This window comes from Gracilinanus agilis, chromosome 1 (assembly GCF_016433145.1).
Source record: "Gracilinanus agilis isolate LMUSP501 chromosome 1, AgileGrace, whole genome shotgun sequence".
NCBI lineage: Eukaryota > Metazoa > Chordata > Mammalia > Didelphimorphia > Didelphidae > Gracilinanus > Gracilinanus agilis.
The window spans coordinates 719,307,204-719,333,427 of record NC_058130.1 but is presented as its reverse complement, the minus strand read 5'-3'; the positions used below and the strand labels follow the sequence as shown (position 1 = coordinate 719,333,427).

Below are 26,224 nucleotides of genomic sequence, written 5' to 3'. Positions count from 1 at the left end.
AATTAATTAGTTAGGAAGTGTTTAACAAAATAAATAAAAATACAACATAACATAGATAATGTTCATTTGAGGTTTTTGGATTCATTTCAATTTGATTATGTCACCATTGTTCTATCCAACCTATTCATCGTCCATTCCTTGAAGCTGTAATAATAACAATGTAAATAAAATGTGGGTGAAAATGGTGGTGGTGGAGGAGTGCGGTTGGGAAGTACCAAACACTTGTGGATACTTCTAATGCCTGTCTTTCCAAAGAGACAGTGGACGATGATACTCTCTTTATATCTGAAGGAGGTATTCTGATCTCTTTCTGGCAGTTCTTGTATCCTCATACTTGGATTGAAGATGCTGTGCTAAGGACAGTTAGGTGGCTCAACCTGGAGACAGAAGGTCCTGGGTTCAAATTTGAACTCAGATACTTCCTAGCTGAGTGACTCTGGACAAGTCACTTAAACCCAGTTGCCTAAGCCCTTACCAGCTAGGAAATGATCTTCTGCCTTGGAACTGATCATCAGTATCAATTCTAGGACAAAAGATGAGTGTTTTAACAAACAAAAGATGCTATGCCCACCCATATATACCAAGGGAGGAAACTGAGTCCCAGTATATACTTGTCTTACTAAGCATCTGCTCTTCATTAAAGCAGACACCCTAACTTGGCAACACTGGATAGGCTGTGCTATCCAATGGCTGCATTTCCTTAAAAAAAAAAAAATCCTAGAATTCAGACTTTTCATTTATTCTTTTCCCCACAAAATTTGATTGTTTCTTACATCTGAATCTTGTCTCCTAAGTGTCCCAGTACAGGAAACCAGGGGAGGAGAAAGACGCCCTTTTACCACTGTGCCTGGCTGGTTGTCATATCTAGTTTTAGGACCACAAAGCAAATAGGAAGGACACAGCAATTGGTGATGTTATAATTAAAATTAATTTTGGAGACATATTAAATCTGTAATTATTTATCTGTAAAAGAGAGAGAAAGAAACAAGGGGCAGTCTACCTAGAAGGTCTCCAAGCTTAGCCACGTCTTTTGACTCCAAGTCCCCATCTGCACAGCAATGGCAGCCACTTTTCCCAGAGAGCTTAGAGAAATAGCTGCTTTGGCCCCAGCCTTCAACCTCAGGCAGGGAAAGATGGGAAAGACCATGAGATTAGATAAGAGCTGGACTGTTCTTGGTCTGGCAAGAAAAAATGGCAGAGAGCAAGTCTCTTGTCCTGCTGGTCTTTTAAACCTTGTTTTAATCACTCCTACCAGATTTTCTGGCAAATTAAAATACACGACTCTATGGCACCTAAGAGATGTCTTCCTGGAATTGGAGTTCCCTAGATATTTAATTCACAGGGCACCTAGGTGGCTCAGTGGATGGAAAGCCAGGCCTAGAGATGGGAGATCCTGGGTTCAAATTTGGCCTCAGACACTTCCCGGCTGTGTGACCCTGGGCAAGTCACTTAACCCCCATTGCCTAGCCCTTACTATTCTTCTGCCTTGGAATAATACATTGATTCTGAGGCGGAGGGTAAGGGTTTTAATTTAAAAAAAAAATTTGTCTCTCCTGGATCTATTTTCTAGGTTCGTTATTTTTCCAAGGAGATCTAAGTATCTATGGTTTTTTTAAATTCACACAGTGAGAAATTAGCCTGTGGTGAAATGAAATTAGGGAATGGCAACTCAGGCAATTACTGAAGAAGAGGCAGAGGGTGCAGGCAGGCCAACCCATTCCTTTTCCAGATGAAGAAATTGAAATCCAAAGAAAAGTGACTTGCAAATGGTCATCCGGCCATCAATAAAGATAATAGCTAACATTTATATTGGGGCAGTGGATAGAATGTCAGGCCTGAAGTCAGGAAGAAGACTTCGAATCTGACCTTACACTTACTGTGTGAGCCTGGGCAAAACCATTTAAAATTGTTGGCCTCAGTTTCCTCACCTGTAAAATGAGCTGGAGAAGGAAATGGCAAACCACTCCAGTATCTTTGCCAAGAAAAACCCCAAATGGGATCATGAAGAGTCAGGCATGCCTGAAAAATGACTAATGTCAATATTTATGTAGTCCTTACTATGCATAAACCATCACAAAGAAATTACAATTAGCATCTCATTTGATCCTCATAATAACCATGGGAGGCGGGTGCTATCTTCCTCCTCATTTTACATAAGAGGAAATTGAAGCAGGGAGAGGTTAAATGACTTGTGCAAAGTTACATAGCTAGTAAGTGTCTAAGGATGGATTTGAACTCAAGTCTTCCTGACTCCAGGAGGTTTGGCATTTCTGCCCATTATACCTCCTAGCTGCCTCGGTAGCATTCAAACCGGGGTCTTCGCATCTCAGACTTCTTTTTTTCCTTAACCTCATTGGACTTCTGTTTCATCTGGAAAAAGAGGGAGTGATGACCCCGTCGATGACCACTAGAGGCCCTTTCTGAATCTATGATCTCAAGTTCCTAATTACAATTCAGAGAAGAATAAGCCATCACTGACAGCAAAGGGGCTGGGCTTTCCATAAATAATCATTTATTTGTAAACTCATCTGCAGGGAGGGGAGGAGGAGGGAGAGGAGGCTGAAATCACAGCCCTGGTTCCTCCATATTTCCTGTTGAGGAAAGAGAGGAGGCACGGAGTCGAGGATTGACAGGATTTTTTGTTTATTATAGATTCAATCATTCTTGGAGCCTCATGGGGTTGTAAGTGGCCCCTGAGGCTGAAGATGGAGTTTGAGAGATAGGCATGAAGAAATCAGGGCTCCGTGGTGGCCAGGCATCCCTCATAAGCTAGTATGTTTCTCAGTATCACTGGTGCCGGTGGCTTTTTCATTTAGTTCCAGGGCTTCATTGGTGTGGCCTTTCTCCTTTATCGAGTCGTACATATTCCTAGAGAGAGGATGACTAGATCTCAATGCCAGCTTATTTGAGGGGAAACAGGAACCTCCTGACTGGGCCTGCTCCTGCCCAAATGAAGACACCCTCATCCCAGATGGGGATCCAGGCACCACCTCTTGGAAGGAGGTGACAGGGAGGTAAAGAGGTAAGAGGGGGTTCTAGACAACGCAAAAAAAGAGGGGGAAAAGGAGATGCTGCCCATACGGAGAAGCTACAACCTTTCACAGCTCCCACAGCCCACAGGAAAAAGTCCAAACTCTTTTAGCCTGGCATCTGAATCGTCTATGGTCTGGCCTGGAGCTCCTTCTCCAGATTTGTCATCCTGGCTCCCCTCCCTCCTCTCATGGCCTCTCTTTTCTCCACAAACTCGGCTTATTCCCACCTCTGAGTTTTTTCTCAGACTCACTTCTCTCTTCTCTGCCTCCATCTCCTTGTCCAGCCATTAGAAAGTGCCATAAAGGACAGTGGGGGATGCATAACTCATGGACACAGGTTCATCCACATATAACAGACTCACCTGTGTGCGTACAGGAACAGGGTGGTATAGACACATCATTTCATTAGTATGAGGCACTTCTGGTGGAAAAACTCGCCTCTGCTTGACTCCAGAGGCCATCAACAACTTCTCCATAACTTAAAAATCTGAGTTGTCTGAGGCATGGAAGGGATGATGACAACCACGAAAAATGAACATTTCTAGAGTTCTCACTCTGGGCCAGGCATTAGCTAAGAGCTTTACAATGATTATCTCACTTGATCCTCACCACAACCCTGGGAGGTAGCTGCCGTATTTTACAGATTTATTTTACAGGTGAGGAAACTGAGGCTGAGGGTCACTGGTTCGCACCTCAGCTTTAGATCTAGGACTATAACTGTTTCTAAGACTGAAGTTTTTTTTATACTGTACTATGGTAGCTCACAGAAAGTGCAGGCATGATAAACCCCAAACAACATGCACACATACACGCTTGTGTGTACACTCTACCTCAGATTAATGTTCCCAGAGGAGTTCTCAGTTGATTGATTCTCTCCAAACTCCTCGTCCTCATTGTCCCTGGGGAGAAATGGAAATCAGGAAGCTCTCCTAGCACCAATTAATTTCTTGCTTGCTTTTTCTTCCTTTCTTCCAAGCCCTTACCTTCTATCTTGGAATCAATACAGAGTATTAATTCCAAGGTAGAAGGACAGAAAGGGCTAGGCAATGGGGGTTAAGTGACTTGCCCAGAGTCACACAGCTAGGACCTATTGGAGGCCAGGTTTGGCCCCAGGACCTCCTGTCTTCAGGCCTGGCTCTCATCTCCTAGCACCAATTTCCCCCCCTCCAATCCCCACTTGCTCCCTGGTACCCAATTCCACACCATGGATACTTCCTCAAGCTAAGGCTCAGTCCCTGGGATTCCAAACCCTTAGTCATTGAAGAGGATATCAAATTCCCCTGTTTCAAAGATTAGTAAACTGAGTCACTGGATGAGGAAATGTTTTGTTCAAGGTCCCACATAGGGAGTCTGTGATACATTTGACTGGGACTCTAACACAAGTGACCTGGCTCTCTGGTCAGATCAAATAGGGTGAGGATAGCCTTAAGGAAGAAGAGAGGGAGCTGGGATTCAGCCCCCAGGCCCAGGGAGCAAGGATTCCCACCTCTTCTTGGAACACCATAACCGGTTGACCAGCATTAGGACGAAGACGATGAAGAGGAAGCCCACAACGGCCGTCAGACCCATCAGCCAGGGCTGCAGCCTCCTCTCAATCACTGCCAGGGACAGAGCAAGAGAGAGAGACCCATTGAGCTTCAATGAGAGGATGTGGGGTTTAGTGCCAGGTCCTGGAATAATTCCCCTTTTCCCTGTTCCAAAAGATCTATTTCTCCATGTGAAAATAAGGAAGTTGAGTCCTAGAGCCAAGATAAGAGTATATGGCTGTCCCCAGAAGCCCATTACCCAGGGAAACACCACCCTTGCTTCTCCCCCATCCTTGATCTCCCACCTTTCTGGGCATCCACTGATGACAGCAACAGTATGGAGAGTACGAAGAAGGTCTCCTGGAGCTCCATGAGGCCAAGCTACCGTGGCTGGTCAGTCTGTCCGGTATCCTAGAGTCTGGCCTCTGTCTGCACTGGCTGCAGCAGAAGGGAGCTGGAGAGATGGCTCTGAAATGGCCCCACCCCAGATAAGCGAGTATGGCAGGGGCAGAGGTTGGGGGGGTGGAGTGTTGGTGGGGGAGTGCTCACTGAGCCCGGAAAGCCCCACTCCTCACTCACACCTGCCAGCTGCTCAGGGGACTGCACCTTTCTTCCCTTTTAACCCTCTGCGGAACTTTGAGGAACTAGGTGCCTGGACTTCAAGGTAACCACAGAACGAGACTCTTCATTCCCAGTTGACCCCTTCTCTATTATTCTGCCAATATTTCCCACAATGGAGGGGTTTGCCAAACTGTGCCTGTTTGCTCTGGTCCTTGTGTATCATCCTCCACACACAAAGGGTTAATAGGAGGGGAATGGGGGGGGGGGGAGAGGAGTAGACTCTGGACTTAGGTAACAATTAACTCAGCCCCATTCTGAGGAAGTGAAAATCCATCATCCCTACTCAATGCTAAGGACAAATGGCTGAGGTCCTCCCAGAGGGCATGACTTCACTAAAGGGCAAGAAAGAATCCCAGTCCCAGCAATCCAGGTCAACAAAGCTTCAGGCTACCTGCTCAGAACAGGTCATTATCGTCTGGGTTCCCTTAGAGACTCCTAGTCCTCAAAAAGAGATTTCCCCTCTTCATCCTTAGACTTGGGGATCCTCTGTATGTAAACATTTCATTGGCTTAGGCCACTCATCTGACGAGCTTGGGAAGCTCTTGGACCCTCCTTTGTGGTGACCAACTCTCTAATGCCAATGGTTGGGGCCCCTCGCATCCATTTTCCCAGCCCAGGCAGAGCTCAGTGTCCCCTCCACATCGATCACAGAAGGCAACATAAATATCAATAAGCAGGGAACTTCGGCACCCATGCATATAGGAGGCTGTACCTCCACAAAGGGGCTCTGATGTGTGAGCTGAACCTCAGGGAAAGAAGTCAAATGGGCTCCTATTCCAAAGAAGAGCACAATCCCACTGAAGGAAGGGGCAGAGTCCACTGGAGCAGCAGGGAATCAAATCTCAAGTCTTGTAAATAGTATCTACTGAAGGACCAACACCCATACCATGGTGCCCCATGGAAGGTAGGAGGAGAGATGAGCCAACACAGTGGCCTGGAAAGAGCACTGGATAGGCTGAGCAAACAAGTTCAGGGAGGCGAATCAGTGGCAGAACAAATCTTAGATTTAGACTCAGGCTTTGTTAATTATTGGCTGGCTGTCACAGGGCAAACCAAGCACCCTCCCCTAATCTCATTTTTGCCCTCTGGTAGGGGAACTTGGACTAGGTAATTTCAAAGTCTTTTTCAGTTCAAAATCCTATGATCTATGAGTCATCCATTAGCCTTGGCCCTTCCCTGGGTGAAGGTGAACTCTATCCCAGCTTCCATGGGAGAAGCTATAGACCTGGCACATGGTCGGAAGGTCAAGGTAGTAAGCAGTCAACTTTCTTCCTTCCCACTCACCCTTTCCATAGGAGAGACCCAATGAAGTATTAAGGGTTGGGGGGGAACATGGGAAATTAATAGGGAATCGGTCCAGATGTTCCCTGGAGGATGGAGAGAAAACAACACAAGCCCATAGCTGGACTGTTTGATGTTTTCCAGAGTACTTTCCACATTAGCTCATCTAATACTTCATATTTCTATTGAAAATGCATTTGTTTTTCCCACAACCACCCTTTGAGGTAGATAGTTCAAGCATCTTTGTCCCAATTTTATAGAAACTGATGCTGAGAGGCTCATTTGCTTCATTCGCATGGTGTCACAGCCAGGATGCTGTGTCTTCTCATGCCAATGCACTTTCACAACATGATGCCTCTCAAGAGTCCTAGCAGGTTGGCAGCACAGCAGTTATTCTCAGTTGACAGAAGGAAGACTGAGGATCAGAGAGGACAAGGGACTTCCCGAAGATTCCACAGGGAGTCAGTAGCAGAGATGGGACTAGTAGCTAGGTTCTCAGACTACCAGCCCAGGGGCCTAACTATGTGCTTAGTGAGTCTTGACTCCAGCTGTGCAGTGAGCCCAGTCTTATGCTCAGTTATACTACAGGAGAGGCAAGAGGAGCCACTGTCCTCAGGGAGCTCTTGGCCTGGCACAGGAGATGAGAATCACACTTCCAAAAGGATAAGAGAACAGTAGGAGCCCAGGAAGAGCCCAGGTTCAAAAGACTGGAGCCAAATGGAACCTGAGAAATCAGAGTCCAACTCCATTTTGCATGAGGGGAAACTGAGGCACCAACTTGCCCAAGGTGACACAGGTAGCAATTATCAGTCAGGATCTGAATACAGGTCCCCTCATTCCCAATACAGAGGATCCCAAATGCTGAAAGTTGCCCTATAACTCCCTTCCACTCTACCCCATCTCCAAATGCAACTATTTCCAAACTATCAAGTCATATCCACCGCTGGATAGAAGCTGGAGCTGGGTGGGAAGTACAGGTGGGAAGCAGAAAAATTGAGATCTGAAGGACTTTCCGCCTTGGCAATGTTTTCTAATTTGGGATTTATAAGTCATCCGACCTCTAAGAGTTGTCACATAAAAGAGGGTTTGATTTACTCTCCTTGGACCCAGAGAACTCAAGTCAACTAGGGGAAAGTCACAAAGAAAATTTCAGCTCAATGTGAGGGCAAACTTCTTAATAATCAGAGCTGTGGGAGACACTGCGGTGTGGTGGATCGAGTGCAGGCCTTCCACTTGGGAAGTTCATGAGATTTGACTGCTTTGCAGCAGTGTGGATTGGATAACACTGGTTTGGGTAGGTTGGATTAGATGATCTCTGACGCTCTTTCCAGCTGAGATTTTATGATTTTTACCAGGCCAGTGGTGGAACGGAAGTCATTTTCCACAATTCAGTCTGCAGACTACTAGTAGAAATGAAAAGAGAGGTCTCACAATAACCCAGTTTAGTGAGATTTCCTCCTCTTTCTACCTTCTGTTCTGTGGTAACTGAGCCAGGGCCTTTCTGGCAGCCAACTTTCTGCTTGCCAACCTTAGGCCCTTACTAAGTCCCAGGGAATCAGAAAGGCCCTCTATTTTTCACTCTCTCTAGTCTTCACACTGGCTCTTGGAAGGTGATGACGGAGGGGCGTCGAGGAGCAGGGCGGGGAGGCCAGCAGCGGGTGGCCCGGTCCTCTGGGGCCCCAGCAGGGGCCTCATCTGGCGAGACAGTTAGTTCTTCCCCACGCCAGGTCAGGGCCAACTCCAGGTCCAGCTCCTCCAGGTCTTCGCCTTCTAGGCCCTTGGGCAGCTCCCTTGGAGAATCTGGCTGGTCTGGCTTCGGCCCAAAGGCCCAATCTGCACATAGGATACAGACAGGACAACCTCCTTCCTCCTCTTGCCCTTCTCCTCCCACCTTCACCAAGAGGTTGGGAGATAGGCAAGAGCAAGGAGAGATGCAGAAAACAACAAGGGAATTTGGCTGTGTTGACACAGACCCAGGACCCAAGCCTACGTCTTCTGACTATTGGCTAAAGTTCTCTCTCTGAGAAAGGGATTTGGGGAAAATTCCAATTCTGGCTACGACTAGTCCCCTTTCATTTCCCCTGATGGGTCTCTAGGGGAGGGGAGATAGGATTGGAACCCTTCCACATCTGTCTCATCAGTTTCTTCTTCCTACCCCTACATCGCCATTCTTCTGGTTCCTACCTATTTAAAAAGTGCTTTACAAATACTATTTCAGATTGATCCTCTCAACAACCTGGTGAAGCAGGGAGTACAAGTATTATCATCGTTACCTTACAACTAAGAAAACAGAGACTGAGAGAGACAGAAGTGTCACACTACCCCTACCTCTAATTTCTTGGTGTCATACAGCCAGGAAGCTGAAGAACCAGGACTTAAACTTGGGGCTCTGCACGCTAAAGCAAACATTCATTTCTCTACACCAGACCTCCTGCAGACTGAATAACAGATCCTGAAAACATGTATTACTTTTGTTCAAATGTTTGTAGATACTACTGGGATGAATATACAAATTCACTTAAGAGCATTCCTAAATTAATGGAATGGGGGGGGGGGGGTGTCATGCCTTCCACAGTACGTGGGAGTTCTGAGTTTTTCAGAAATTAGAGATTGTCATAATTGAAACAGCTGACAACCACTGTGCTCTAACCTGTCTGCCCAGGTGCCCACCTTCTTCATGCTCTCACAAATGAGCCCTGCGCTGGGAAGGGAGGTTCCAGGGAGAAGAAAAGGGAGCTGTCTGAAGGCAGGCTTCCCTGTCTGCCTACCCTACACACCCCAAGGGCTACAGAAGAGACATGCTAGCATGCATGAGTTCCATCCCCCTCATCTACCACCTGTCTGAGCCCTGCTCTGGGGAAGGGGATTGGAGGACATCTGAAGGGAACACTTCTGCCCTGCTTTCAGGAGGGCTCTCTAGAGGATGTGGGCCACCAGCACTCACCAGCCAGATCATGCATGAGGTCTTTGATGAGGTGCCCAACGATGGCATAGGCCACAGCGATGACAATGAGGGCAGCAAGCAGCAGGTACAGCACATACTTGGGCAGGCGCACAGCATCTAGGGCAGGTGGGCGGTAGTCCTCAAACAGGGGTGGCTCTCTTGTGTGGTCCTCGCCTTCTTCTTCCAGCAGGCGCCGGGGGCCCCAGCACCCCACCATTCTGGTCCTTCAGCAAGGTGGTCTCATAGGGGGAGGCCACCGTCTGCCTGCCAGGATGTGGGGCATGGTGCCCAAGAGGTTGGCAGTGCTGGAGTAACCCCCAAGGGCGGGCAGCGGAAGCATTAAGGGTCTTAAGGACTAAGAGGATTGTGGAGATTATGATGGGGAAGGGTGGGGGGATGGGACAGGAAGAGGGTGGTGGGGCACAGAGGCGATGGGATCAGATATTCAGCGTGGCTGAGCTGGAACTGAAACCACTTCTAGACTCAGATCCAAGGTTCCTTTCAGTACCCGATGATTAGAATTTCATTGAAGGAATCACCATTACCCCATCTTCCTCTTCCTAAGACATAATGGAAACTGGATGGGGAACCTACCACATTCCAGGCAAGTCTTCATTTTACTTCCCTACAGAATCTTGGTTTGGGAATGCAGGGTCTGGGGCAGGGAGGCCTGGATAAAGGCAGCAAAGGGAACCTCGAGGAAGGTGTGTGCTCTACACAGGAAGGCACTTGAGACTTTGGAAATCACCTAGTTGAATTCCTTCCTTTTACAAATGAGGAGACTGAGACCCAAGGAGGGGAAGACACTTGTTCACTATGTGTGGGAAGCTAATAAGAGAATAGATAAAAATCTGAGACTCCTCTTTTGACCCCTTTTATGATCCATACCTTTTCTTATTGGAAAAACATTCAAGACTTATTGAAAAGTTTTAAGTTCCTAGCAAACCAGAAGGTACAGAGTTAACAATTTCTCTCCTTGATAATTAAGAAGCCTGAACTCCAAAAAAAATATCTTAGACAATCAAGGCCGGAAACAGACAAAGCTAGACAAGACTTTATCTGACCAGGAGCAATCCTGTAAATCAAGAGTAAGGACTCAATTTGTTTAGGATCTCTATGAAATATATTTCTGCTCCCAGAATTAACCTCCTACTAATTGGTGGTTGGAATTTGGCCTTTGACCCTGGACCTATCTCTCTACTTTTTTAGACTTTAATGGGTTTTTGTATAATTTGTAACTCCTTCACAGCTGTGATTCTTTCTCTGTGCTCTTTGTGTGAAACCAGTATATATTAAACTCAAGACTCCATGGCAAGTTGGAGTAGTTATGAGCTAAGCATTTAGTCCGACAGTTCTCATTCAATCTAAATGCCTCTCTGAACCCCCAGAAATATAGAACTGGTTCTCTATAACTATGAGTTAATGGCAGAGCTGGGACCACACACAGGTCTCCTGACATTCATTCATTCATTCGTTTGTTTATTTATTTAATTAAGGGGTCCTTACCTTCCATTTTAGAATCACTACTATGTATTGGTTCCAAGGCAGAAGAATGGTAAGGGCTAGGCAATGGGGGTTAAGTGACTTGCCCAAGGTCACCCAGCTAGGAAGTGTCCAAGTTCACATTTGAACCCAGGACCTAGGTTCTCTAGACCTGGTTCTCAATCCACTGAGCCACCCAACAGCCCCCTCTCCTGACTTTTAGTCCAGAATTCTTTACAACAAACTACTTAATTGTGATTATCATCTCAAAAAACGAGAAGGGACATTAGTGGTCATCTGCGGCCCAATGAGGGAAATAGACTTGTTCAAAAGTTGGGACTAGACTCAGACCTTCTGACATCCAGTCCAGGGCTCTTTCCATCTCACCCTGTCGCCCCACATAGACATGTCACATGATCTTTTCAGAGAAATAATTTAATATTCTGCTCAGATGACCTCTATATCCTGGGACTCAACTCCAGACCTCCTCTCACCTCTCCCCAACACCCTACCACCCCAGCTCTCTTTCCCTGGGAAGAATTCACTTCAGAATTCTATCCACCTCATGATCCACCCCACTCCACTTCTCTCAAAGAGAAGGGTTCCCATCCCCCCATCCCAATTATCTGACTGGAGAGGCACTCTCCATTTCTTCCAGACAGGCAGTGGGTGGATGGTAGGAAAAGGAATACAAATGGGTGGGCTTCCCTCTTCAGTACTGGGCTGGTTAGCAAGCAATGGAGCAGACACAGCAGCAGGACATGGGCTAAGTAGAAATGACCAAGGGCTTGGGAAGAAGGGACTGATCAACTGAGAGAGAAAGAAGTTCTCCAGATGGTCTGGGACATATGGACAGGTAAAGAGCAGCAATTCAGAATAAGCTTCACCCATATGCCTTTTCCCCCGATCAATCCAGATTCTTTCCCACATCTTCTCCAAAAGAGCCCCAATAAACCTAGTTTTACTGACAAATAATCCCAATATCTCTGAATAAATCTAGATCACATATTACCACTAGATTCTCCCGAGAAAACCCTGAAGATACTCCCAATCTACTCCCCACAGGCCCTATTATTTCAATAGATCCCAACACCTTCTAGCAAACTCTGAGCTCATTCCCAATGGCTCACTTGTGTCCCCCATCAAAAGATCCCAAACTGCTCCCAATAGATTCTGTCCCAAAAGAGAAGAATGCCTTGAAGGAGATCTTGATCTCATACCAACACACAAGATATGTTCCCCAAAGAACTGGCCCGGCTCCTAGTTGATTCTGGCATCTCCAACAGATCCAATGTCCCCTTCCCAGAAGACCCCTAATTGCTCCTATCTTCTTCTAACCCACCCAGGTCATTTCAAGTTTCCAGTCCCATTCCAATGGGTAGCCATTCCCATGAGAGGACAAAGTAGGCTGGGAGCAAGAAAGATGAGGCCAAAGCAGATGATGGTAGAAGCTACCAGAGCATGGCAGCAGCAGGTTTACAAAGTCAGGAGAATCCATCCAGCCCAGCAGAGGGCAGATGAAGCTGGCTGAGGCCATTGGCATACTGAAATTCAGACCCATTCTCATAGGCATACATATCCAGGGCCACCTCGCAGCTCTCACGAACTACGCGCTCCCCATCAGCTGCATGGGCTCGAAGGGCTGCTAGACAATCAGGGTGGGCAATAGAGCCTAAGGCTTCAGCACACTCGTGTCGTACCATGGGGTTCTCAGCTTGGCAGGCCAGAGCAGCTGTAAGCTGGGGTATACAGGCCTCATGTTGCAGCTGGCCCAATACATAGCCCACCTCGTGTCGGAACAGAGCACTACCGCAGCACAGCCCTGGAAGCAAGAATCAGGAGAAGCTGATCAGTTGGTTGTGGGGGGAGGAATCACCCAAGTGAGAAAGTAGGAGGTAGGAGTCATCTGGGAAGGAAGGTGGGGGAGGGAGTGGTATTAACCCAAGGATAAAGAATTCAGCCAGGGAATCAAAGTTAGAAGGAAAGGAAGTTATCTAAAGGACAGTCACTTAGGGAATAATCTAAGGAAGATAGTGCTGATAGATAGAGGAAGTCAACTTGGAGGATGATAGTTAAAGGAGAAGGAAGACTGAGGAAGTAAACCTAGGAGGGATGGTAAGGAAAGAGTCAGCTAGGAGGAAATTTCACTGTGTGTGAAAAGTGGGTCTGGAGAGGAATCAATAGTTAGAGATAATTCTTCAATTTACATGGAACAACCAAGGTTCAAGGTCCAAGGTCATATAAAAAGCCTCAGGTGAAAAGCCACATATCCTCACCCTGGACTAAATAATATTCAAATCAGAATACCAGGGGAATAAAAGCAGAACTATAGACTTGTTGGTCCCACGCCTTTATCCCACCCTGGGGTCTCTTCCTCACCTTCTGCAAGGGCCAGTGCAGCCTCCTTGCCTCCAGCATTTCGAAGAGCAAACATAGCCCGATAGCGGTCAAAGAGTGGGCATGCCTCATCCAATAGCATTGCCCGAAGACGGCTCACGTCCTTTTCCTCTGCTGGTGGGGCTGGGTCCACAGACAAGTAGGGACTACCTGTAGGTTCTCCTCCATTCTGCTGCAGCCACTCTAGTCGTTGCACTGCCAATTGGCATGTCTCTGCCACCTAGGAAGAATGAAGGGACACTCAGAAGCCTTCATGGCCTCCTCAATCTTCTCTCACCTAATCCTCACTCTAAGGGACCTTATCTGGACAAATGAAAAGAGGAAGAAGCACTGGATTTGGAGTCAGAAGACCCAAGTTCAAGTCCTGAATTTTAATAGCTGTGTGACTATGGGTCAGTTATTTAAGTTCTCTGAGCTGGTTTCCTCATTTGAGGAACAAGGATCCTAATATGGCAATGCCTACTTCACAGGGTTATTGCAAGGAAAACTTTACAAGTTATAACAGCATTTGAGAAATATCAAAATTATTCAGTTTGGGAATTCAAGATGGGAATGCTGTATGATAACAACAGCAGTAGATGCATCTGAAGCTGTACATGTAGATGATTTGGATGCCAGTCAGGAGTTTGGGCCTGATGATGTCCCTGGGTCCTCCTGATGGGTTCTGTGCAAAGAATGAGGAAGCCACACCTCAGAGGAGACAGGCTGCATGGAGGTGTGGGAGCTAGCAACAAGGCCTGGGATCCCATCCTAGCTTTGTGATACACTTGTGTGTAGCAACACACACAATGATTGTGACAGCAATGTTTAAAAAGCATAAATGAGTATTTAAGGGAGAAAGTACAATGAGAGAGCTAGTTTCTGAATCTCTAATTGCCTCTGCCTGGTATTGGAAGGCCTCCACAATCTAGTAACATTCTACCATTCTGGCTTAAGTTTCTATTGCCACCCCCTCTACTCTGCGCCCAACCCTAAATCCTATCATCACACAATATGTATCCCTCCCGGACTGGCTAAACAACATGAGAACTGGTAGCCACTGTGGGAAAATGAAGGGGTATTATTTTACCTCAATCACAGGATCCTTGGAGAATTCCTTCAGGAGTTCCAACACTGCTGGATCGCCAATAGCTCCCAGAGCCTCTCCTGAAAAAGAAAAGCACATGGAATACTAGAGCTGGAATGGACCCCAGGGCACAGAAAATCAGGGCTAGAAAGAACCTTGGCAGTCAGCCAGGCCAGCCACTTCATGTGACAGCAAAGGAGAATGAGGAAAGAAAGGTGGAGGGAACTACCCAGAGCCCCTCTACTTATGCATTCCTTACACCTGAAATCCTTCGATTTCTCCTGATGTCTACTTGATATTTTATTTTCTCTGCCTTGCATTTAAGGTCTTCTATATCCTGGTGCTACTCTCCCTTTCTAGTCTTCTCTCCCTTTATTCCCCTCCACATAGTCCACATTTAGACCCAACTGGTCTAGTCCATGCTCTTTCTGGCCTGTGTGACTTTGCTCACATTATTGCTAGGAATGTCCTCTCTCCTCTCTGTCTCTTGAATTCTTTGAAAGAGCAGCTCAAGTCCAGCTGCTCAAGACTTGAACTCATGTCATCTAACATACCTCGGTGGAGACATGAAGCACTCCCACCGCTCTCTTACTGCCAGGACCATGGTCTACAACAAGAGTTTCATCAAACTGTGTTGTTGTGCACACTGAACCCTACCCCCCAATGTCCAGGGAGTACCACTACCATCTATTCATAAATATCCATCTTACTCACCAGCCTCATGGCGAACCATAGGCTCCTGGCTTGTATCCTTCAGTACCTCCACTAAGACAGGGATGGCTCTGGTGTCTTGCATCTGGCCCAAGCAGTAGGCCAACTCATGCTTCAGGAGGGCTGACTCATCCCTGAAGGCCTGACTGATCCAGGAAATGGCCCCAGGCCCACCTAGCCCTCGAAGGGTGAAGAGGGCCCGGAAACGAGCTTGCAGGGGCTGCTTGGGATCCAAAAGGGTCTGCCCAATGGCCTCTACTTCCTTCTCTGTTACCATGGTACTTGAAGTCCAAAAGCTTCTGCAAGGCCAGCCAGGGTGACTTGTGGGCTTGGGTCCTAATGGGGAAAAAGAGCTCAAGTTAAAGCTATCCAACCTCCACTTGAAGACCACCAGGGTCAAGTAACTCAAGTTATTTAAACCAGCTCATTTCAACTTTGGACTGCTCTGTTTGGAAGTTTTTCCTTTTATAAAACCTAAATCCACTTCTCTGCCACTTTTGTCAATTGCTTTGGAATCTGGCATCCATTGGGGGAGGGGGCAGACAGTGTACACAGAAGAGTCATCTAGATGGTGCAGTGAATAGTGTCATGACTGGAGCCAGGAAGATCTGAGTTTGTTCTGGCTGTAGCTACTTGCTAGCTGTGTGAACCAAGGCAAGTCACTTAATCTGATTGCCTCAATTTCCCCATCTGTTAAATGGGAGTGATAATAATAGCACCTACCTCCTAGGGTTGTTGTGAGACCCAAATGACATAACAATTATAAAGCACTTCACAAAGTATGAAAAAACAAAACTATGAACTCGTGAATACTTGTCACAAGTTCCACAGGCCTAGCAAATCTTTCAACCTTGGCTGAGATATTTTTTTTAACAAAGTCTATTACTACCATAGTTCCAAAATGTGGCAGAGAAGCCCAGAAACAAAACACAAAAACACAAACCTCTGTACTGTTGATGAAAACCGTTTTTTGGGGGGTCTAAAATGTCACCAAGAATTAAGATCATTCTGGTGGAGATAAGCAGAAGGGTTAAAAAAATATGTAGAAAGGTATTTACTTTAGGCTTCCTGCAAGATGTTCTCTCTTGGGAGCCATCCAGGGGTACCATGCCCTAGGAACATTTTCCCAGCTCCTCTGTTATGAGACTATTCTATATCTTATCCATCACAATTTTACAAATGTAGAGGTGGGGAATATATAATAATCACTTCAGCTACTAAATGAACCCTTACCTCTTGTTACAAAGAACTCAGAGGCAGACAAATGATCAGAGGTAGTGGATGCTACTAAATATCTAAAAATTACTCTGAAGGCCCCTTAAAATCAACAGATATTTAGCTCATTAAATTCTCTAAGGATTGTTAATACAGGTTGTAACCACTTTGATGGAGTCCATCCATCATATATGTGACAGTTAACAAACAAAATTAAATCTTAAAACAATTACTAAATGCAAAATATGTGACAGGATTGGCACTGTATTCCAGAGTCCTTTTTCTTCACTCCAATAGCCATGTTAAAAAGACTTGTTCAGGGCAGCTGGGTAGCTCAGTGGATTGAGAGTCAGGCCTAGAGACAGGAGGTCCTAGATTCAAATCCGGCCTCAGCCACTTCCCAGCTGTGTGACCCTGGGCAAGTCACTTGACCCCCATTGCCCACCCTTACCACTCTTCCACCTATGAGACAATACACCGAAAGTTAAGGGTTTAAAAAAAAAAAAAAAAAAAGACTTGTTCACTATTATGGAGGGGAAACAAAACTGAAAAGAATTAACCATTAATAAAACAATGGAGTCTGAAAAGGCTTAAAAATCACCTCCAAAATCATTAAATTTCCTTCTCCTCCCCAGTATCATCATCCATCTAGATTTGCTTTGGTCACACCTCTTGGGATCCCCATACTGGCACTGAGCATAGTGTGGACAAACCTCATATTGGATGCGTTGCAGATTATTCAGACTGTCAATCTTCTCTTAAAGAGAGAAAGATGGATGGCCACATATCCTGCTATCATAAGCATACCCAGGAACAGTGTTAAGTATACCCACTGGGATATATTCTCTGGGAATATAAATCAATTTAAATACCAAAGAAACAATGTTGTTCCAGCTTGGGAAATGCTATCAAAAATCATTTTGAATGGTTTTCTTATCATGTTTAAATTTAAGTATTAGACTGCTTGTAATTCTAGTTTTTGTTTGTAGTGAAGCTACTGAGTAGGTTTTTACTGAGTAGGTTTTTCCCGTGGCTTGGGGTTAAGGTCAAGGTGTGAGAATTCATAAGTAAGGGTGTGGTCCCTTTAAGTACTTCACAAGATTTAATTAACTTTGGGTGGAGGGCAGGCTAGGAATCTTTTGTCTGAGGCCCAGTATTGGATTAAGTAGCTGCTGAGGGTCTTTTGGGCAAAATGCAGCTTTTCTGAGGCAAAAGGAGATTTTTCAGGAGTTAAACAAGGTAAAAATGCTTAATTTCAACTTAAAATCACTCTCTCTAATAAAAGCTAAGTTAAGCTCAATGATTTTTCTCCACTTTTTCCAGAGATCTTTTACAAGGTGAAATTCTTTGGGGCACGGAACAGAGATGCTTTCCCTCTGAGAGGGTTTTAAAAGCTTTTCTCTAGGTGTGGCTCACAGTTAATTAAGAAATGAGCAGCCTGTTTGTTGCCAGTAAGGCAAACTAGGCAGTTTACAACTAAGGCAGCTGAAAGATATAATCCTTCCCAAAATCTGAGGGTTGGTTAATTTGAAACAGTTCCCCAGGTGAGGCCTATACTCTCCAGAGTTTTTCCTGGTGTGGGAGGGGTTGGTTTGGGAACTAATTCTCCAGGTGGGGTTTTAGGACCCAGCAGCTAAAATTCAAACAGCTGTGTGCTATTTATTCTAAGGTAAATGGGAAAAAAAATTGAACTTACTTCTTTAGCTGTATTGAGTTGAGGTTTACAGAGTGAAAGAAGAGGCAAGAAAATATCAGAAGATTGAGGGTAATTGGGCACAACCTAAGTGGTCAACCAAAAATGTAAGGGGGGGAAAAAGGGTTTTTTGGGGTTCAATATATTAAAAGATGGTCACTCGCCAGAGGATTGAACTATTATCAATCCTCAATTAAGAATAATCTCAAATCAAAATTGACTTTTATGGAAGTTTATTTACAATTAAGAAGAGAGAGGAAATAAGAATCTAACCCAGTAGATAATTTACTACAATCCTCTAATTAATCCAGGTAGATCTAATTACCCCTCAGCTGAGAGTCAGAGAGTCAGAGGGCCAAAGGCCCAGAGGTGAATGAAGTAAAGCTTCATTTACAGAGTCTATTTAGGAAGTTCCTTAAGAAAAGTTCAGGAAGATTCAGTCAGTCTTTAAACTCACCACCTCCATGGACTAGAAGAGCTAGAAGACCTCTTTCACCAGCCACCCTTCTCACTCACTCAACTCCCTCTTTTTAAAGGGGTCACTCATGCATCACTTCCTGTGCCTTACCCTAGTTTGTGTGTCCATTCACAATAGAAGCCTAGGGGGCAGTCTTCTGATTTGTCACTCACTCTAGCACATGTGGATTAGGACCTCCCAGAATAGGAGGTGCTCTCACCTTTGGTGATTAAATCTAAAGATGGGCAGTGTAGACTTAATCTAATTATCACAGTAAGTGCTATATAAATCTCAGCTACTATTATTATATAGAAGAAGAAACAAATTGGGGGGGGGCGGGATCAGGAAACCCCTCATATGAGGCTATGCTCAAGTTGAACTCTTTTGGAAGCTAGGAATTCTAGGAGATGGAGGTGAAAAGGGAATGCATTCCAGGCACAGGATAACCTGAACAAAGATATGGACACAGGGGGCAGCAAGGTGACTCAGTGGATAGAGAGCCAGGTCTGAAGTCAGTTGGACCTGGGTTCAAATCTGGCCTTAGAAACTCCCTAGCTGTGTGACTTTTGAGCAAGACACTTAACCCCAAATGCCTATCCCTTACCACTCTCCTGCCCTGGAACCAATACTTAGTATCAATTCTAAGACTAAAGGTAAGAGTTTTGAAAAACAAAAACAAACAAGATATGGGCATGGGAGATGGGATATAGCATATATTAAAATAAAAAAGATAATCAGTTTGGTTAGAATAAAGAATTCGTAGAGGTATCTGTGCAATAAACTAGCCCATAGAGGCTGATTGGAGACAACTTATGAAATACTTAAATACCACAAAGAAAAAATTATATTTTATCTTAGGGGTAACAGAGACTGGGGAGTAGCATGGGCAGTCCTGTGCTTTAGTAATCTTTCTGACAGGAGTATGGAGTATGGACTAGGGAGGGGAGAAAATGGATGCAGGGAGACCAATGAAGATTCCAGCTACTGTCCAGGAAAGAGATAATGGTGTAGTATCACTAAATTCTTTCGACAATTCTTGTAAGGAACAGATTGTAGGATTAAGTATGTGTAGAGTTGTGTCCAGTTCTCTGAGGAAGACAGGAACCTAAAATAGAGAAGAAGGCATGGTGGACAGAACAAGCCTCAGAACCAGAAAAACCTGGGTTCAAGTCCCTACTTTGACATATACTGGTTATGTGATCTTGGGAGGCACTTTTAAACTTTAGAGAAGCAACTCTCTAAAACTATAAATTACAAATAGTAATAGTTCACATTTACATAGCACTTGAATATTTCCCATATATTATCTAGTTTGATCTATAATACATCCCTGTGAGGTAGATGCTATTATCCCCATTTTATTGATGGGGAAGTGTCTGAGAATCAGGATCAGAACTCGGGTCTTTCTGACTCCAAATCCAGGTCTTATGCCACAATGCCTCATAGGAAAGGGAGTGTCCTCATCTGAGAGTTCCCTATACCAATGAAATCACAGACCCAGCCCCTGCCTCCCTGGAATCTAGAGTTAATGTCTTGTCTTTCCTCAAATGTGGCATTCAGAATTGAACATGACATTCTGATGGGAGCCTATGGTTCTTAAAGACCCTTCATTCCCTATGACTTCTTTCAAGGTCCTGGTCCAGAGCCACTCATCCCACAGAGCCTTTCTAACAGTCTCACCATCGAAAATAATGACAGCTATGCAATTACACAGCTGACCCCCTGCCCAGGCACTCATACCCAGAAGGTGAGGGCAGGGTGCTCTCCTCCACTCACTGACTCCTTCCAACATTCATTACAGGGCTGTTCACACAGCATGTGTGCAAGAAGAAATAAATACCTACTACATGGGTTCAAACATAGACCATACTTTTCCTTCAAGTCTAGATTGAAAAACCCCAAATGACCTACAATCAGCATTTTTTTTTCTCATTCCTTTCAAAAAGATCTCAATTTAGAGGCATAAGCCTCATTTAGGAGCACTGGAATGAAATAAAGTGTATTGTTAGGGGGGAAGTTGGGTGGCTTAGTGGATTGAGAGCCAGGCCTAGAGATGAGGCTGGGGGGTGGGTTCTGGGTATAAATATGGCCTCAGGTATTTCCTTGCTGTGTGACCCTAGGCAAGGCACTTATTAAATCCCATTGCCTAGCCACTCTTCTACATTGGAACCAATACACAGTATTGATTCTAAGATGGAAGGAAGCACATAATTAGAGATGTGTATGGCAGCAAAAGGAGAGCAGCTTGTCCAAAGCACGGAATCAGGGATGGGTAGATGGTTCAAATTTGCTCCTCTACACTACTAGAAAATCTAGGGGAGGGCACCCAACATGTTGGAAGGAGCTCCTGTGGAGCACTGATGAAGAAAGTTGAATGAAATACAATCGGTACCACTGGAGGTAGCATGCACAGCAAGGAGAGCCTCTGAATTGTAAAATATGGAATTAAATTATTTTAATATAAGAGAACAGATATGAGTTATAGCTCATAATTGTTGATGATTAATTAATAAAAGCAACTAGTGGTACAGTGGATAGAGGAAGTCAGGAAGACCTTAGTTCAAAAGCTAGATACTTACACAGCTGTGTGACCCTGGGCAAGTCATCTAACCCCTGTTGACCTTAGTTTCCTATAAAATGAAGATAATAACAGCAACCACTTCAAAGTGCTGTTGTGAGGATTAGATGCGATGATAATATTTGTAAAAGCGCTCAGCAAAGTGTCTGACACATAGTGGGCACTTACTTTTCTTAAGGGTAGCTGAAAATCTGGTTCCATAATTGCAAATTTGATATAGCTAGTCCAAATTAATAAGGATACAAGTTGCATGATCTAAGGCAAGTCCCTTGTTCTCTCAGGGTCTGGGCCCTTGCTCCTGGCAAACCCCAGGAGGAAGGAAGCAGAATCAGGAAAACACTGTCCCCATAATGACTGCAATATGAATGGAAAGAACAATTGGAAACACAACAAACCAAAGAGAAGGCTATGAAATCCTTCTGAAGAACAAGCAGGGCTCAAAAGGGGCAAGAGAGAAGACACTTCATCCACACTTGTTTTCATGCAATTAGGGCAAGGAAAGGACATGAATATGAGATGAGGGAATGCCATTTATTATCTGATTTTCTTTAAAAAAAAACACACACACACACACACACAGAATATGAATGACAAAAAGAAGAAAAAGAGAACATCAATGACCTAAAGAATCTAAGGGACAAAAAGAGTAACAGATAAATCAGGAGAGTAAGTAAAAAAAGTAAATTAATATTTTAAGGGGGAATATTACCCCCTCATTAGTAAATCACTGTTAGAGATGTTAGAACAACAGAAAAGAACAGTTCTCAGAAGAAAAGGCCTCTTAATGGTTTGTCAGGATTCAAGGTAGTCAAGAGGTTTTGATTTATGCCTCTGCCTTTTGGGCATTAGGATAACAAGGACAGAATATTGTAGGGGTGGAGGCAGATCAGTGGAGGGAAAGTGGGAGTTGAATATATGCAACAGAAATGGAATCATCTGACAGTAGTGTGAAATGCCCTTATCAAGGCAGGAGAGGCTGAGACAAGGGTCTTTCACTAACTCTGCCAAAGAAATATGGTCCCTTCAAGAAGTAAGCTACTACAGGATCAGGTGGAAGGGGTGAGGAGTGGGAAAAGGAGGAACAGTTGGCTACTTGGTTGAATAACTGGGGGTAAGTCAATTAATCTTTTTGAAGCTCAGTTTCTTTATATGTAAAATGAGGAGGGCTGGACTCATTCATCTCTCAAGGCCCTTTTGGCTTTAAAACTATGACCCAATGATCCTGTTGTTGTTTTAACTTAGTCTCTCCACAGAGTACCAGTCCAGACCTATAGCATTAACTATATTTTGAGCTATATCCTAAGCATCTAAAAACCCAGTATGTCCAAACCAGTAATCTCCTCCCCATCTCTCCACTCTCTGATACTGTCAATGGAGAGCTCTTTCTATAGGAACATGCTCTTTTTTCACTTGTCCTCTTCCCATCTATACAGTCTCATAAGACTACAAAGATTCATGGCTTTGCAACTTTTCTATGACTTAGAAGATAGTTTAAAGAGTTGAACTAGCTAAAAAAAAAAAAGTCACCATATGATTGTCAAATTTTTTGTTATAAACTCTCCCTTAACTTAAATATGATAATAGCTGGCTGCTGAACAGATGATATCCAGCCAGCTTGCTGGTTTGTATTTAAAGAATGAAAAGGACTTGCCAGAAAGTGTGATGATGATGGAACTTTGAGAACCCATAATTTCTCTGGGAATGAGGTAGCATGGTACATGGAAGGATTATTGGGTTGGGAGTTGGGAAGACCTCGATTCAAGGCCCAAATCAGACATTCATCATAAGAGTGACCACAGTCAAATCAATTAACCAACCCTGTGAGCCTTGGGGGACTTAAAATAAAGTAGGCTTGTTGATGGTAATGTATCAATGATGTTAATGAAGTACAAATAAAGCAAACATCCCAAGAAGACTTATCCTGAGACACCCCTCTCCCCAATACACACACAAGCAACAGAAGAAGGCTTACACTGGGGAACAAATAAGTGGTATCACACCTTCTGACCATGAAACAAACAAGATTCAAAGTATGTATGTAGCAGCTTTGACACTACTAAAAAACAGGTGATACTAGCTTTTATGAAAACTTCTAAAAAATCCACTGGTATAATAGAGGAGAGATAGTTGTCTGCGCATGTAAAAAAAGCATTAAAAAGGCCCAGTCAACTTCAAAGAGAATCCAGTGAACGAAAACTGAGAGCTATAATGCTGTCTGGGAATTCTGGGAGAATTGGCAGGGAGTTTAATAACCATCTAGGACAGAGCTTCTTAAACTAGGGACTATAACTTCTTTTTATATTCATGTGCATGAATATATATGTATATATATATGTGTGTGTATATATATATATATATACACACACATCTGTGCACATGTGTAATTGATTTAAAATGATTTTGTTAACTATATTTTAATGTAATTGGTTTCCTTTGTAATTCTATATATTTTACTTTAAGCATTTAAAAACATTATTCTGAGAAGGATCCCATAAAGTGATGACAAATGAATCTAGGACACAAAAAAAGTAAAGAACAACTTATCTGGTACAAACCTTTCTCTTTACAGATAAAAAAACTGAGACCTGTGGAAGGGAAGTAACTTGCTCAAAACTGCTAGTCTCCTCACTAACAGTGTCCCGTATATCAGAGGTGTCAAACTGGATCAAAACTCTTGAGTTCTGCCAGAACCAGATTAAAATGTTATTGGGAAATGTTTAACAAAATAAATAAAAGTACAACAGGACAAAGATAATATAAGTTGTGGTTTTCTAAGTCAATATGCCATTTCAATTTGAATTTGACACAACTGTCTCTCACAATGATTATAAGATGATTCAATGACATTGGCCTCCTTGCTGTTCCTAGTTCACCACACTCTATCTCCCAACTCCCAAGCATTTTCACCTATTGTCCCCCATCCGAGGAATTCCCTCCTTCCTCATCCCCAATCTCGACTTCCCTCAAATCTCAGCTAAAGTACCAACTTCTGAAAGAAGTCTTTCCCAGCCCTTCTTCATCTTTATGCCTTTTCCAGAGACTATCTTCAATTTATCCTGAATATATCTTATCTGTACATAGTTGTTTGTATGTTGTCTCTGCCATCAACAGTTAACTCCTTGAAAGCAGGGACTGTCATTGTATCACCAGAGCCTGGAACAGAGTAGATGCTTAACAAATGCTAGTGGACTGATTTTTACGAGCTTAGATCGGTAAGTACAAATTCTTTTGTGGGGGGGGGCTTTCTTTATTACTCCATCACAGTCCCTCACATTGTAAGCACTTAAAACACGCTGAAATTGAAGGTAAAAGCAATGAATGAGTCCCGAGGCTCTAAGGGATCAACCACTTCCCATTCCTGCCTAACTCCTGAGGAAAAGGATATACCGTCTCCCATCAAAGGGGGTCGGGATAGGTGGGATACCCAGAAATTGGATCCGCTCAAAAAGGAGACTACCTCTCCCTTTCCCCAGAGGTCGGATCTCGGAGACAGCGGAGCAGCTGAATCCCTTGAAAATGGAATCCCTAGAGACTGGATTCTCCAGGACTGTCTTCGCTGAAGAGGGCAGACCCTATGGAGGATCAACCAATTAATAGGTGGCATTTATTAAGCGCCTACTGTGTATCAGGAGCTAAACCAAGTGCTGGAAGAGAAGCAAAAGCGTGGTCCTGGCCCTCAAAGAGCTCAGGAACTAGCTTCTTCTCAGTGGCCAGCCCTCAAAAGGTAAGATCACTGGGAGACAAACACTGTCCCCGAGCTTAATCCCTATGGACCTCTCTGTTTTCTCCACCCCGAACACCTAAGGGAGAGGATATGCCTGACCCACGTGTAAATTCGCAGCCAATTACCCCTACCCACCTCCCCAAACTCACCCAGCGGCTCTCCTGGCAACAGTAGCACGCAAAGTTGCCGGCTCTCTCAGGGAGCGGACATCTTCCGCTCCATGTGACCTCTTCCGGAACGTACCAATATGAGCGGAAGAGGGGAACATGCTGACCCATGTCCTCCAAGAAAAGAGAAACTCCGAAAACACTAAAGCAACCTAGAAATGAACACTTATGGATCACGTTTAAAGTTACCCTTGATGTCCTGTATTGATTTTTTCACGAGGAAAGGATGAAGAGAGGAGGACTTTTTGTCCCTCTGGAGAAAAGGCTCCCCTTCCGTCTAAAGTGGTAGGTACCGATTCAAACCCGGTATAATGCGCGTGCGGGATAGTGCGTACGGGCCCTGCTTCCTGAGGCGCTCCTCGTGGAGGGACCCGAAGGATGATGGGTAGGGCTTGCGCGGCTAAGTCTCTGTAGTTGAGATTCGGGGCTGTCTCTGACTTGAATGGCTTGGGCTCCCTTAGAATTCATTACAAAGGACTTGAAAACCTTATAGCCCTTACAGTTGAAATATTGTTCCACCGATATGTATTTGGGTCAGAACTGTAATTTTAGCTGCGTAGGTAAACTCCCTGGGGTGGAAAACTCCCTCCATTGGTGCAGTTCTGCTACTACCTCTATAATGTGCTCTTGGGAGGACCCAGAGCTCTCATCATTTGCCCATGGTGAGACAGAACTTTGGCATCAGAGGCCGGTGCCCAAGTTCTATTCATTCACCCATAGGACACTATGTTGATTAAGTTCTTACTATATGCGGCACACCGTGCAACCTATCCTGGAGTTAAAATAGGAGGGGAAAAATAGGTACTGGATATTAAATTGGGATGACCCCAATCCTGACTGCCTTTCATTTATTACCTGTGTGATCTTGGACATTGTTCTCCTCCTCTGAACTTCTGTTTCCTGTAGCTGTAAAGAGTGATAGAGAATTATTCTTGAATTGCTTACAAAGGTGGTTTTGAGGATCAAAAAAGATTTTGTTTAAAATGGTTCTTTGGGGGGCAGCTGGGTAACTCAGTAGATTGAGAGTCAGGCCTAGAGAAGGGAGGTCCTAGGTTTAAATTTGACCTCAGACATTTCCCAGCTGTGTGACCCTGGGCAAGTCACTTGACCCCATTGCCTACCCTTACCTCTTTTCTGCCTTGGAGCCAATACACTGTATTTACAACAAGATGGAAGGTAAGGGTTTAAGAAAAAAAAATTAAATGGTTCTTTGTAAAACTTAAAAGGGTAAATATCTCACCCAAATAAAAGGCACCAAAAACGTACTGTTTCTAGGAGTCATAGAATATTTGTTAGATGCTTGTTCTGTGCCAGGCAGCCTGCTAAGTCT

General features: G+C 44.4%; 2 protein-coding genes across 2 annotated transcripts; both read right to left on the bottom strand.

The window, feature by feature from the left end:
* Positions 1-2,626: 2,626 nt before the first annotated feature.
* On the bottom strand, positions 2,627-9,452 carry SMIM24 (small integral membrane protein 24). The gene is given in 5 exon segments (XM_044658527.1): positions 2,627-2,868; positions 3,863-3,931; positions 4,519-4,630; positions 4,864-5,026; positions 9,405-9,452. Coding segments are annotated over 5 exon segments (498 nt in total). The 3' UTR covers positions 2,627-2,762.
* Positions 9,453-11,051: 1,599 nt separating this feature from the next.
* DOHH (deoxyhypusine hydroxylase) lies at positions 11,052-15,375 on the bottom strand. Its single transcript, XM_044658526.1, has 4 exons — positions 15,064-15,375; positions 14,353-14,429; positions 13,266-13,503; positions 11,052-12,708 (listed from the first exon to the last, which is right to left on the bottom strand). Exons 1-4 carry the CDS (start codon positions 15,335-15,337, stop codon positions 12,371-12,373), a joined length of 927 nt encoding a protein of 308 aa, XP_044514461.1. The 5' UTR covers positions 15,338-15,375; the 3' UTR covers positions 11,052-12,370.
* Between the last annotated feature and the right edge of the window lie 10,849 nt (positions 15,376-26,224).

Bases quoted from the DNA above. Each gene is read 5' to 3' on its own strand.
- DOHH (XM_044658526.1), bottom strand. From the start codon at position 15,337: ATGGTAACAGAGAAGGAAGTAGAGGCCATTGGGCAGACCCTTTTGGAT. The intron at 13,504-14,352 runs GTAAAATAATAC...CATTCTTCCTAG, and splicing joins CCAAGGATCCTGTGATTGAG to GTGGCAGAGACATGCCAATT. The intron at 12,709-13,265 runs GTGAGGAAGAGA...TCTTGCTTCCAG, and splicing joins TGCACTGGCCCTTGCAGAAG to GGCTGTGCTGCGGTAGTGCT.